Source organism: Monodon monoceros, unplaced genomic scaffold (assembly GCF_005190385.1).
Source record: "Monodon monoceros isolate NGI ecotype Baffin Bay Population unplaced genomic scaffold, NGI_Narwhal_1 Super_Scaffold_20, whole genome shotgun sequence".
Classification (NCBI taxonomy): Eukaryota; Metazoa; Chordata; class Mammalia; order Artiodactyla; family Monodontidae; genus Monodon; species Monodon monoceros.
Window position 1 is genome coordinate 42,554,054 of NW_021703777.1, and position 14,698 is coordinate 42,568,751.

General features: G+C 42.6%; 1 protein-coding gene across 3 annotated transcripts in view; it reads left to right on the top strand.

Moving 5' to 3' along the window:
• Positions 1–11,863: 11,863 nt before the first annotated feature.
• Positions 11,864–14,698, top strand: part of ANTXR2 (ANTXR cell adhesion molecule 2) — a 163,347-nt gene continuing 160,512 nt past the window's right edge. Inside the window, exons 1-2 of one of the 3 annotated variants that reach the window (XM_029234732.1) lie at positions 11,864–12,802; positions 13,456–13,527. In XM_029234732.1, coding sequence (XP_029090565.1) covers positions 12,651–12,802; positions 13,456–13,527 — 224 coding nt within the window. In that variant the 5' untranslated portion in view covers positions 11,864–12,650. The remainder of the gene's footprint in view (positions 12,803–13,455; positions 13,528–14,698) is intronic. The other 2 variants (XM_029234733.1, XM_029234734.1) reach the window with 2 other exon arrangements.

Genomic DNA, 14,698 nt, shown 5'->3' on the forward strand with positions numbered 1-14,698 from the left:
CCTGAATCATTAGGATCAAGAATATTAAATATGTATTTTGCTAGTAGAGGTCTTACTAAAGAGAGAGCCAATAATGCAGACACAATCACAAGGTTCATCCCCACGTGCACTGGAAACGGAATAACCCATAGCTTTTAGCAAAAGGGTGATTGCAAACATTTTGTCATATTTCTTCAGAAATTTATTTTACACTCAGATACACACTTTTAGCCTGCACTGTTAACTCTCTTAGTAAGCCACAGCAAGGAGGCTTAGAAATGTTTTTTTTTCTTGTTTCCCTGTGGAACTAGCTTTCAGTTTTAAATCCCGGCATAAAGTAATATATGAAGAATGTCAATGCACTTTACCTCTTACAAGATACTCTTGTAAGAAAAATGACTAGTTAAAAGGGATGATACACTTCTTAAGTCAGCATCAGGGAAAAGAGAAATTTTTTCTTTGATCTCATGAGTTTGGTATTGTGTTGTGTTACCATATAACACGAATGCAGTTTAAAATTCTATGTGAAGTCTCTCCGTTTTGACTGTCAATTCAGGGTGGAAAACCATTTTGTTAGAAGTGTCAAGGATATGATGAATAGTGAAGATATCAACTTTGTTAGCATATTTTTTTGACTGCCACATGATTCTTCTTGTACTATATCATGTATGAACAAAAGATCATTAATGCAAAGACTAGAAATTCAATGAGTTTTAAACTAATCACCTCAAGGTGCAATGAATTTATCTGCGATATCCTTTACATATTGATGTTTGTGCCTACTCGGGCCCCCTTGGTTTATATTCAGTATTTGTGCCACGGAAGGGAAATCATTAATGAGTGTCTTTAAAATGCAAATTTGTCAAGGTCAGAGTTTCAAAAACAGAAGCTTGTTGGTTGAACCATACACTGAATTTTATTTCTTTTTAGTAGTTGGTTAGAATATCAATCAAAATGTTGACTGTAATTGTTTAAAAATTAATTTATAAAAGTCATTTTCAGCCTTTTCTTTGTCTAATTGAGCTTCATGTGAGAGAAAAATCTTTTAGACAGAAAAGAGATGATCGGTATAAACAATACACATATTGTACTCTGTGGAACTGACGTCTCCCAAAGAATTTTGCTGTGAGCAAAATTTTTGTAAAGTGAATCTTGCTCCCTCCATGACTCTCCTTATAAAAGAGGGGCTACTCTTCTTGTGGGGGACACCTTCTAAGGTATCTTCCTGGTATGCCATCTCTAGGAAATGTCCTCTCACCACCAGGGTGAGGCCCTGTCTGTCGTGTGTCGGTTACATGTTCCTGCCTCTGAACTTGAGTTTCAGTCAAGGATGGACATCTGATCCAAACTAGACCAATACAACAAAACCTTCTTTTTTGGAAATTAGAAATTGGAGCCTGCATCTTCCAGATTAGACTCTAATCCCATCTATAAGTGCCATTACACTCTGCTCTGGAGTTTCTATGGGACACTTTGTAGCTTAATGCTATTTCCTTTTGTCTTTCCTTAGTTCACCTTGGGATCTGTTACTATAACCAAATTTACTCCTTCCTTGGGGTGAACCCTATGAATGGAATTGAAGACTTTGGTTTAGAAATGTCAGGCTTGGGATATCCCTGGTGGTCCAGCGGTAAAGAATCCACCTTACAATGCAGGGAACGCGGGTTCAATCCCTGATCAGGGAAGTAAGATCCCACATGCAGCGGGGCCACTAAGGCCGCACACCACAACTGCTGAGCTTGCGCACCACAACTAGAGCCCACGTGCCGAACTACAGAGCCCACGTGCTCTGGAGCCCGTGCTACAACTAGAGAGAGAAAACCCACACGCCACAACTAGGGAGAAGACTGCGTGCCTCAATGAAAGATCCCGCATGCTGCAACGAAGACCCAACGCAGCCAAAAATAAATTAAATGAATAAATTTAAAAAAATAAATCTTAAAAAAAAAAAGAGAAAGAAATGGCAGGCTTATTACCTACTTTCAAGACCTTCTGGGACCCTATTCCAACAATGAGATTTCCCATGTGCTGTTTCCTGCAAGCCTTCTCACCCAGTCTTCTGCACAGCTGCCAGTCTCCAGCTCTTTTCCCAGGCAGAACTTAGTTCCCGACTACATGTGTTGACTATTTCTCTGAGGCAAAGAAATTCCTTTCCCTTCCCATTCCTAAAAGTGTCATTCTTCTAATATTACTGTTAACTTTGCAGTTTTGAATCAACCTAGGCTTTAGTATTTCATTAAACACAAGATAAAAAGCAAGAAAAGAATATCAAATTTTATCTATTTTGAAAATAGTTTTAAGTGTTCTCATCTCCCCAGTGTCTTTCTTCCCTAATTTGTCTCACTAAAGCAACCTGGTTATCCTTCTTAAAGCAAAGCTCTGTTTGAACTCCTCTGGTGTTTAAAATTTATTATTGTCTCCACAAAAATGTCCATAACACGAAAAGGTTTTCATTGAAGGCCTAGGTTGGCAAACTTTTTCATTAAAGTTCAGATAGTAAATATTTTAGGCTTGTGGGACATATGGTTTCTGTCTCAGCTACTCAGCTCTGCTGCTGTTGTAGCACAAAAGTAGCCACAGAGAATGTGTAAGCCAATGGGCATGACTGTGTCCAGTAAAACTTTATTTACCAAAACAGGTGGTGGGCAGTATTGACCTAAAGCCTTCTATGTATTGGACCTTATCCAGCTGGATTAGCTTTACTTTCTACTCTCTCCCTTCACACACTCAGGGCTCCAGTGACATTAAGTTTTTTCCGTGCCTATTAGATACTCTGTACATTCACTGCTCTGTGCTTCGGTTCCCTTGGATGGAGGCTGGAGTGGGGCTCAGGGAGACTGTTGTTTCTCCAAGCACATTTTCCGTAAGAGGTGACTTAACATTAACTTTAAGGTATCATGTAGTCATACTACTTGTTAAGAGTATGATGACAATACTCTAGAGAAAGCATAATAAAATACATGATTAAAACACAATACTAGTCCTATGAAACACGTAAAGAATGTAATCGCAGGGTTGTGCCTTAAAAAACATGCTTGCTCTTCTACACATCTTAATTGATGATGCCATCTTTTCACCATCCCCCATCTTCAGACAGAAGCTGTTTATGCCTTTTCTTTCTGCAGACTTTTCTTCCCTTCATCTGGGCTAATCTTAAAAGCACTACCCATCTTTCAAAATGCAGACTAAACGCTCTGCCCTCCATTGATCCGGATCTTTCCAGCTATGAGTAATTTCTCACCCTTTGGAATTCCCGTTATACTCCATCACATCATTTTAATCTTGGTATTATAGTTATTTAATTATCTTAGTTCAATAACTAGAATATCTCACTAGAGTATCTCTTAATAGACTCCGTCTTCCAAAGAGCACAGGTCAGTGTTTTGCAAAGGGTGGGCATTACATATTTGTTTGATTAATAAATTTTAAAAATTTGTAAAAATGAATTTCTTCAAATTGAGACTCCCTTTATCTGATGAACAGGTGTTAACTCTGTAAAAAGATCAGGGTCAAAAGCAAACCTCTGGTTTACTAAACTTTAAAAAATATCCTCAGGCACTTGTGGTCCAGTGTTGGTGAACTTAAGCTGGTATTTTTGCTAGCCAGATTTGCTACATATGAAACCCATTGGCCATTTGGGGATTGACAACTTTCCTACTGCTCCTTTCAAAGAACCTCCCAAGAAAACTGGGATAGATAATCTAGGTGCCATATGTGCTGTTAAAATAAAGTTGGATATGCACTAATCAAGCGGTTTCCATGAGAAACGCAAGGACTCCAAAATATGAAAAATCTTTTAAATTGTAGTACTTATGGTAGGCACTCCAAATAGAAAAATTACATTTCAAACTTTTTTTATCTTAAAAAATAGTTTATACCACAGCTTAAATATCTTGGAGCAGAAACAATGTGGCTGTTTAAAATGTTATATAAACAAGTTTGGAAGAAGCAAAAAAAAAAAGTTTCTTTTTCATGTTGCCTACAAAGTCTTTAAATATAGTGCTTAGCTTGAAAGAGAGATTTTTTTTTTCACTTTTTGAAAATGGTGGAGACATAGGTATGGGGAGCCCTTCTCACACAACGGATTGCAGGCAAGGGAACAAGGATAGCCAAAATTAAATTGCCTCAGCTGAATGGATGGGCTAAGAACATCTTCATTTAGGTATCATCCCCAGGATAATTGTCTTTTTTATTTGTTTGTTTCTTTTGAGGAAGGTGTCATTCTTAGCTATAACTTGTTTTGTCTCCCTTCCGAGTTGTCTGTTTCTATCTATAGCCACTTCCATTCTTTGAACTTTGTTATTTAAAATTCTTACTTCTTTGTTCTTAGGAAAACTAAAAAGATTTGTATTTGTCTTACGATATCCTCCAAGAAGTCGATTGGATCTTATTAAAAAAAAAAAATCCATTATGTAAAAATCTATTGATTTGCTTACTGTGAAGGTCACTTTTTTAGTTGAATGATTCTTTAAATTCTGTTGTGCTTTACAATTTTCAATTTTATGCTAAGTGAAATAAGTCAGACAGAGAAAGACAAACACTGTATGGTATCGTTTATATGTGGAATCTAAAAAATACAACAAGCTAGTGAATAAAACAGAAAAGAAGCAGACTCACAGATATAGAGAACAAACTAGTGGCTACCATTGGGGAGAAGGAAGGTGGGAGGGGCAATATAGGGGTAGGGGATTTTAAAAAAAGGATTATTGTGGGATTATATGATCATGTGTGTGAAACTTTTGAAAACTGTAAAGCACTTTTGAAAACTTTTTTTTTCAAGTCTAATTTCCCTTTTTCCTTCAGAATATCTGAGTTTACCAAGGAGAAGAATAATATCAAATGAGTGCAATGGATAATTTAAAGATTCACAATTTCTTCTCTTTTTTTCCATTTATAACCTTTTATCATAATTATAAATGTCAGCAAAATGACTAATGTAAATTTCACAGGGATTATAGAATATTAGGACTTAAAGTACTTGAAAACAGAATTTGGTCTAGCTAATCTAAATGAAAGGGATTTATTAAAAAGTATAAATAGCTCACAGAGTCATCCGGATTGCTGAAGAAGGAGAGGGAAGCCTGGGCATTCATGAACAATTCCCCAAATACACTCCAGCACTGGGTTGGAAAGGAGCTGCTCACCCTGCTGAGATTAGGGAGGTGAACCCCGAAGCCACTGAATGAGGCTCACATGCTCCCTTCTGCACACAGCCTCTGTCATGACCTGCATGTGCTGCCCGTCTCCTCAGGGAACTTGGTTCTGACCCAAAGTCTGGCATGAGCATATATGGGTGGATTCTAAACCATGAGGAAAACCTGTAAGGGAGTTTAGGAAATGTCCATTTTTTAAACTCTTTCTAACAGGCAGAAAGACATGCTAGAGGGGAGCTGGATCAGTGTTGAGTGAGTTTATTCAGTGTCCACCATTTCAGGCAACTTTTCTCTTTTCTTTGATTCCCACCACTTCCCCAGCTGGGATGCTGATAAACAGCAAAATGACTAGAATTTGAAAACTGGCTTATGACTCAAGTTGTGTCAAGATGCATCATAGACCTACGAGAAGAATAACTATTTTCTCATTTCCTTATTTGTAACTTCCTTTTCTAGTGGTGAAAAGTGTGTTATTTATGTTTACTTAATTTATCTATCCCTCTGTATGTAACCACCTTCTCATCACCACTGTTACCCTCCCCCAATACTGATACCCTCATGCTTTAGGAGTTCTGACACTGTCACCACCTGCCACCCCCACTCAGACACTGACACTCTGTACTGGTTGCCACCCTGCCCTGGGGTGGCACTTTCTATAACCCATCTGGTCTCTGATACCCTATGCAGGTGACCCCTGATAAAAAGCCCTCCATGTGTTACATGGGTTTCAATATCCCCTGCCACGTGTTCCCCATTCTGAAACTTTCCTTGCCCTGCTTGGGTCCAGTCCGATCCCAGGCTGGTTCCCTTGTGCAAAATGTCTTTTCACACTGCTCAGGCTCTTATACCCGGCACTGTGCTGCCCCACCCTTGACTCATCCCCCTCATGCTCCAATATTCTGGACAGCTTGTCTTCCAGTGTAGACTCTCTTCTTGCTCTGTTCATGCTCTGACACCCTGCACTGGGGTGACCTCCCTACGTGGAAGTCTGTGCTCAGGCTCCAACTACTCCACAGTGGACTTCCTCCCCTGTACAGAAGTCTTCCTCCCCTCATTTAGGCTCAGAAACCTCACACTGGGCAACACCTGCTCTACACACACACACACACACACACACACACACGCACAGGTAACCTCCTCACCTGGCTGGTTCTTTGACTCCTCATGCTGGGCCACTGCCCTCCCACGTGGATATCCCCCTCACCCTTTTTTGGCACAATATTACATGCCAGGCTGCCCTTCCCTGCAACAGGGGAACACTCCTCACTCCTGTTGGCCTCTGACACCCTGCCCTCAACTACTATAGCTTCTCTCCACTAGAAGGCCATTTGCTTGGCACCACATAATGGCTTTTGACCTGAACTGTTCAGTAACAGAATGCAAGGGAAGAGAAAGAGGAGATAGAATCTGGCACCTGGAACATGGTGCCAGGGAAATGTGGTACAAAATGAGGCAAGTCCGAAAGGTATAATTGTGTATATGGGGGCCCCGGTGACTTTCATGGTTTCTCTGGAGCATAGAGTACATTAGGGGGCTTAACTTGTTATAGGTGAAGATACAGAGCTAATTTGTAATGCTATCGTGGAGGGCCTTAAATGGTTAGGAAATGGTATCTCATTGGTGACTATTAGTTAGGCGATGAGTATGATTGGTTTTGCACTTCAGAAAAATAAATCACAGCAAAGTGTGTAGGAAGCGTGGGACGACAGAATATTATTAGAATAATTTCACTAAGAATTGAGAAACTGACCTGGACCAGGTCTACTCTAGAGGGCATGAGAGGAAGAGATGCCCTCACAGGACTTTATCATTCCAGGATGCCAGTCTGAGCCTGCGCTGGTTTGTGAAGGTCTAAGGTTGCACATGAGATAAGACGTTCAGCAAACAAGCTGCCAGGTGTTTGGCTTTTTGTGGATGTTCTGGTTGCTGGAATTTGACTGCTGGCAGCTCACTGCTGAGTCCCTCCTTATAATTGTCCTAAGCCAGAGGAAGCTGCCTTGCCCAACGTTATACTTTCTCTAAAGGGCAGCCCCATTTAATGTCTGGTCCACGAGGAGATACAGAACTCTGGCTCCATTGCCTCATTCGATTCAGGACAACTGTGAAAGGCCATTACGGGGGTTGGCTGAGGCTTCCTTTGCAACTGTTTCATGTTTCAACTTTCTCTCTGACTATTTCTGCTTCCCTCACCCCTCATGGGTTTTCTCCTGAGAGCATGACCCAATATACCTCCTGCAGGCAAATCCCAGAGTCTCAGGTCTGTTTCTGGGAAACTGGATTTAAAATACACCCAATCTGGGCTTCCCTGTTGGAGCAGTGGTTGAGAGTCCGCCTGCCGATGCAGGGGACACGGGTTCGTGCCCCGGTCCGGGAAGATCCCACATGCCACGGAGCGGCTGGGCCCATGAGCCATGGCCGCTGAGCCTGCGCATCCGGAGCCTGTGCTCCGCAAAGGGAGAGGCCACAACAGTGAGAGGCCCACATACTGCAAAAAAAAAAAAAAAAAAATACACCCAATCCCAAATGCAGATGTTAGTAACCATTCTCTGTCGTTGGCTACATTCCCTGTTGGTCATACATAGAGATATTAACTTAGAAGTAATTGCCCCTTCCTAGAGCATTTTGTTGACTCTCAGGAACTAGTTCAGACATTGGGGAAATCTAATTCTTTAATGACTATACTGACAGAGTTTAAATAAGCTTTGTCATCTATAGGTAGATTTATTATCTTCCTGTGAATCACGGTAGTTATCATATAATGAATCACTCTACACATAACATGACTATGAATCACTTCCAGTGTGGTACTGTACTTCCAGGAGAGCCACGTTTGTCACTGTGGATGTCATACGAAGTTATCTACTTGTAAATAATATAGATTATATGATTTTTTACACATAAAGAATAGGTTTATTTTTATTTTCCTGTGTCTATTATTGTTGCTTATTTGTCTCTTCTGTTTGTTCATTGTTGGGGTCAGGGGAGATAGAAATAAATTAATGACAGGTTATTGGAAAGATGAACTCCTGAGAACAGGGGTATAAATTTTATTCTTAGAATATTACCAGATACATAGTAGATATCAATAAATACTTGTGAAATAAAAATCAGTAAATAAATAAATAAAATTTAACCTGAAATCCATAGGAGCTTTGTGTGTGCAAGAGATGGGCAATGATAGAGGGCCTAGTGGACACTTTTAATCATCAGGTTAATGAAGATTAATGATTAATCAATGTCAAGCTATTCTAACTGCATTAAACCGAGTTTAAAGTGTTTTTGGATTTATTAGCATATTTTATGGGGTAAGGTGATAAATTCTAATGTTGAACTAGAAGTTTGGTTTGATACAAAGAATAACTTTCAAAGAGCAGGGGCTTGCACGGATTATGAAGCAAAATACTTCAGCAGAAATGCAGATAATTTGATAAAATACAAATATTTTAGGTGTATTTATCTAAATAATTCAGTGTAACCATCCCCCTCTGCTTAAAAATTGGCATTCCCTATCCCATCCTATCTTGATTTAAAATAGAAAGTTAAACAGTGTTCCAGCATGTCTGTAATGGTACAAAAGTCAGTTGGAAGGCTTACCTGGCCGGTGTCCAGCTGACACAATGCCCGAGTCCTCTCACCTGAGACAGGGGAAGAGAAAGTGTTGTTGTTGTGACTGCTCCTTCTTCATGGCTTGTGGAGATTCCTAAGTCTGCCCTTGCTTTCACCTTCCCTCATTATTGCTTAGAAATAGTGTGGCCAAAAGCGTCCTTCAGGACAGGGGTCCCCAACTCCGGGGCCATGGACTGGTACCGGTCCGTGGCCTGTTAGGAACCGGGCCGGACAGCAGGAGGTGAGCGGCGGGCATATGAGGGAAGCTTCATCTGCCGCTCCCTGTCGCTCTCCATCACTTGTATTACCGCCTGAACCTCTCCCCCTGTCCCCCCAACGCCGTCCCGCCACCCGTGGAAAAATCGTCTTCCAGGAAACTGGTCCCTGGTGCCAAAAAAGTTGAGGACTGCTGCTTTAGGGACCATCCCAGGGACTGCCCCAGTTTTAGCGCTGAAAGTCCCATGTCACTGGACACCCCTCAGTCTGGAACAAATTGGGACAGTTTTGTTGCCCAAGTAATTAATGACCTTCCCACTAATTTATATTAGATGAAAGTGATTTGATTAATTATTGGTCCGTGCTAGGTGAGGCCACATCCCTGCTTTGCTGTAGATCTTATATGAGCAAATGAGTGAAATGATAGAAGTTCCAGAACTGGGCAGAATTAATTACCCAAACAAACAAACAAAAGAAAGGTAATACACTTTGGTATGCCAATCACCTCTGCTGGCCTGGGTCAGGAAAGAAGAACCGAATGAGAGGAGTCTAGGAGGGCCTAGGGATTATGAGGAAGAACAAGTTTTAAGTCCAAAGTATTTTGCTTTAGTTTGGGCCTAGCACAAGACAGATCCTTAGACTAGTGTGTGGAGTCCCAGAAGCTGAGCAGAAAATGAGTCAGGAAGCTGGGGGAAAAGGAAGCCAACGTGAGTTTAAAATACTTCCTCCTGAGGATAGAGTACGTGGTCAGCATTGTGTCTCATATTTCTTTACCTTCTATCCCCTCTTAACTTGAAACCATTTGTCATTACTTTTTGGCAGATTTTTTCCCCCTAGATTTTATTCAGTCAGGTACTGATATGATATTAATTGGTAAAAGTATATGCTATCTTGGATTCTGTCTTCATTAAAACTAAAGCTGAAAATGAAGACCAGTTTTAACCAACAGTAAATAATAAAAACCTTGAAAAAAAAAAACTTTAACAGCTGTTAACACAAGTTTCCTGAAAATGTCAGCCTGTTTCAGTTTTGCTGTGGGAAGTCAAAGAAATTAATGTATCTACAGTTGGCCCTAAATTTGAAATGAGAGGTGGCACCATATCCCTGGAGGCCTGATGGCTGCAGAAGAATCAGAGTTTCAGAACCTTAAGAAGATATGAGACCAAGGAGCACAAAATCAGGATGCTTATAATAGAGCCATCCCTCTCATTGGACTTTATTTCTGGAGCTCAGTTACTTGAAAACAATGGAGGATTTGCATTTCTTTTTAACAAAAGTGTAAGTTATCTTCCACTCAATCAGCCACTTGCCCCATCAGAACACCCCCTACCCCCCTATCAGGTAAAAAGTGGTGGATCCAGTGGATGATAGTGGAATTTCCATCCCTAAGTGGCAGACATTTCCAAACTGGGGATCTACCTGTATTTATTGAAGCTCTCATCCATTCATATCTCTCAGTTCAGCCACTATAGGGGTGATGGTCCAAGGTACCATTTTATTGTGTCCTGATCCTGCAGTAGCCTCCTGACCGGTTTTCCTGCTTTCATTCTTGCTGTCTCCAAATTCAGTGTGTCATATCATCTAGAATGATCTTTGAAAAACATAGATCATATCACTTTATCCTATTTTCCACCCCTGGAACGCCTTTAATGGGCTCCAGTCGCACAATATAAAATACCTGAATCCTTTACCACAGTTTACAAAGCACATAGACTAGTCCCTGCCTAGTTCTCTTACTTCCTCTTTCACACAGAACTCTAGCCACACTGTTTTTCTTTCTGTTTCTTGAATGTTCTAAGCTAATACTTATGGAAAGTTGGAGCAGCTGGGAATGTTTCCCCCTCTAGTTCTTGGAATGGCTACCTTCTTTGTGTTAGTCATCTAGCTGGTCATTCTCTATCATATTACCATATATTAAATCTCTGCAAACTACCTTCTAATACAGACATTTACTTACATATTTTTGTCTGTTTTTCCTCCTCAACCAGACTGCAAGCTTCATGGAAACTGGGGCTTGTCATCTTGTTCGGAGCCTTAACTCTAGGTCCTAGAACAGTGCCTAGCACATAGTAGGTACTTAATAAATCTTTGTTAAAGTGGCAGGTTTCTATCCTCAGAGAGCTTGCAAATCTGGTTGTATGTCAAAGATTACGTAAATGAAAAGTTAAATACGCAAGACAACCAATAGAATTGCTAAGACAATATGTGATTAGGTAGTATATGAACTTTTGATCGTAAAGCCTTGATTTAATTCAAATGAAAAGGAGGAGGTGACACTTCACATTACTGTCAATTATTGGTGTTTATACCAGTGAGATTGGTAGCTTCTAAAAGCCAGTTTCTGTCAGGGGAAGGCAGGTGTCACAGGTGTGGTGGGGGAGGAGGGAGGGAATGAAAAATGAGTAAGCAGAGAATCCCAACGCCTGCAAACTTTTGCTCCTGCACAGTTTGGCAAGGGTGGCCTAGCTTGCTGCAAGATGCAATGCTTAATATCTGGAGCTTGAGATAAATGACAGTGGGATAAAATATTTTGAGGTACAACTGTCCACTGCTGAAGAGTTCAGTTCCCACCCCCGACCCCACCCCCATTCCCCCCACCATGCTGGTTTCTAGGCTTGGTGAGATGAAACAACCAAGTAGGTTTATAGAAAAAGAGGAAATTGCCTTTCTTAGGTAGCGGTGCAGCAACTGTGCTTGTGGTCATAGGGGTGGGGCAGAGTGCGCGGGGCGGCGGGGGGGCATCGCCTCTCTTGGGATGGCTGGACTTCAGTTTCCCAAACCACGGCGAGGGCTGCTCTGCACAGCTGCTGAAATAGGCCGAGGCTGCAGGATACATGGAGATGTTTAGTTTCTAGAGGACATCTGTTTTTCTAAACTACTTATCCCCTTTCCAAAAACTGACAGGCGTTAGTCATCTTCAGCTCGGCACGAGCCTACAAGCGTGCGTGTGTGTGGCTCGGCGGCCTTCGGATCAGGCCCCGCCCTCGGGCGCACACTGACACTGCGGGCACCCGGCCAGATCGCGCTTTTGGCCTGCTGTGAGTGGCTTCTCCGGAGCCACCAGTCCCGGGGCCAGTTCAGCTTCCTCCCCTAAAGGGGACCGCCCGGCTGCGCTGTGCCGGAGTGTAGTACGAGGAAGAAAGTTTGGAGTGCAGAGCGGAGTTGGGCCGCCGGAGGAAGGGAACCAGAAGAGAGGGGTTTCCAGTCCAAGTTTGCGCGGCGGCGGCCGCGTCCCGGGGGTGCCTGCCCCGCTTCGCGCTGCAGCAGCCGGAATCGAGCCCTCCCGGCGGACTGGAACTCTCGGTCCGGGTTCCAGGCGGGCGCTAGAGGCTCGACCAGAAGCCGGGGAGGAACTTCTCTTGCAAGCTGTCGCCGAGGGCCCTTATTGTCTGCAGGAACTCTCCGGAATCGGGAGGTGGAGGACTGGATCGCTCTTCCACTGGGATTCGTCAAGAGTTCCGGCGGCAGCTGCGGCGGTTGCGGAGTCTCCCTTTGTCCTCCTAGGACCTCCCTCCTTCCCGGTCTCCCTCCTTCTGTCAGTTAGTAGGTCCTGCTGACCCAGGCGCCGGCGCCCTAGCTGCTCGCAATCCCCCACCCCAGGGTGCGTCCCTGGTAACTCCTACCACCCTAGCGTCGCCACCGAGTCGAGCAGAGGGGGCTGCGAGCAGGAGGGAGTCGCAGACCCCTGGCCGCAGGATGGTGGCGGGGCTCTCCCCGGCGCGCAGTCCCGGGAGCTGGCTGGTCCCCGGGCTGTGGCTGTTAGCTCTCAGCGGTCCTGGGGGGCTGGTGAGCGCCCAGGAGCAGCCCTCCTGCCGTGGAGCCTTTGATCTCTACTTCGTCCTGGACAAGTGAGTGCGGGAGGGAGATGCAGGGTCTTCTGGTGAGAGTGGCACTGGGTAGTGAGCTGTGGCTGGGGAGGCTGAGATGTATGTGCGACCTGGGGAGGGGTGTGGGTAACCCGGTGATGGGTGCCCTGTTGCTATCTCTGTCCGAAAAGCTAGCGCTTTCGGATCTTTGCGGGCTGCGGGGTGATAGGAGGATCCCTGAGCTGCTAGGCTCGCTGGGAGATGGGTAGTCACTGCTGGCCAGTTGTGGAGTTTCTTGGGAAATGGGAGTGCGGCCACTTGGGATAGCCTTCTGCGACCCTGTAACCCAGACAAGACTCTTTCTCGGTCCCTCTGTCCTCAGCGCCTCACGCTGGTTAGAGTTTGCCTGGTTTTATCCTAATCACAGTGCTTTCATTGTAGCTAGGCAAAGTCTAGGGTTAACATACCCAGTGTGGTTTACATTTCCTTCTAAGGAAGGCTGTGTTTATTTTGAAGAGCTGGGATCCTACTCCAAACAATTAGCAGGCAGGTGGTCCCTGAAGATGGGTTGACTTCCTAGATTCTCGTAGCACCTAAGTTTCAGATGCTGACGCTGTTACTTTGCTTGAAGAAGAGATCAGATTAGGCCCCAGTAAATGTGTTGCTTTTATGATCAGTTCAATTTCCTTTTTCAGGTCTGGGAGTGTGGCAAATAACTGGATTGAAATTTACAATTTTGTCCAGCAACTTACAGAGAGATTTGTGAGGTATTTCTCCCACTTTTCCATTTCTAAGCAGAGGAGTTTAATGTGGAGGGAAGTTGGAAACCATTTGCAGGGAAAGCCTTTACTGAAATGTTGATTTTTAAGTGCCTCAATGTCTTATCACACACATGCTGTTATTAGGACAGCCCTTCAGTTGTTGAGGGCTTTTTTCATCTGGATCCCAGAAACTTGGCTCAGGCTCTGGGGAAGTATCTTCAGATACAATTACAAATGTCTTTTCCTTTCTGAATTTTCATCTGTTCTGAATTTCAGTTATGCTTTCTCATAATTTACCACATTAAAAATTTTATGCTAATAGTATCCGTAACATATTTTCCTTTCCATACAATTCTTAGCATTGTTGAGGTCCTCATTAAAAAAATAATAAGTGTTGGTAAACTTCAAATGAACTCGTTAATAACCCACTACCAGGAAAGGCACTTGTGTGTGTTTAAAGAAACGACTGTGTTTACGCAATATGTGGGCGTGTGGCTGGTTTAAAATTTAACTGTTCTATATATGCAATAAGCCTTACTAGGAAAGATTGGTTTCTCTCCTATAAAAAGCATAACAGCTATGAAATCCAGCTTACTCTCTTATTTAGAGGTAACCAGGAATTAGTGGCATCCCTATTTAAAAATAACCTTAGGACACTAGTCTTTTGAGGCTTTTTTTTTTCTCCTTTTTTTTTTTCAGAAGAAAAAATGCAATGAGCAAATGAAAGTTTATCAAGATAATGGAAAGGACATGAAAAGGAGCTGTATCATTAAATATTGCTTCTTTCAGTCTTGTTAGCCCAAATGTTTTCTGTAAAACAGGCTTGGATGATCAAAACATTTTGAAAGTCATGTTGCAAGTAACTTCAAACAATCTGTAGAGGCCTAGGCAATCCTTGCTTTTAGTTATTGGCAGCAGTAAGTTTATCCCTATAAAAATGTATGCTTGTCCATGTTTAATCATCCTGCTTAAGAAGCCAAGTATAACACTCATTTCTGGACAAGGTCTGAGGTAAACTTGTCTAGGAGAGAAAAATAAACAAGGCCCTATATCCTTAAATGTCAAAGGCAGAAGAAAGAGTTGTTTATAAATTTTCTGATTTAATCCAAGACTGTGCAGAGTCCCATAGATTTTGATCAAAAGCAGTGGGTCATTTCAGTATATTTCCAAGAAGTGG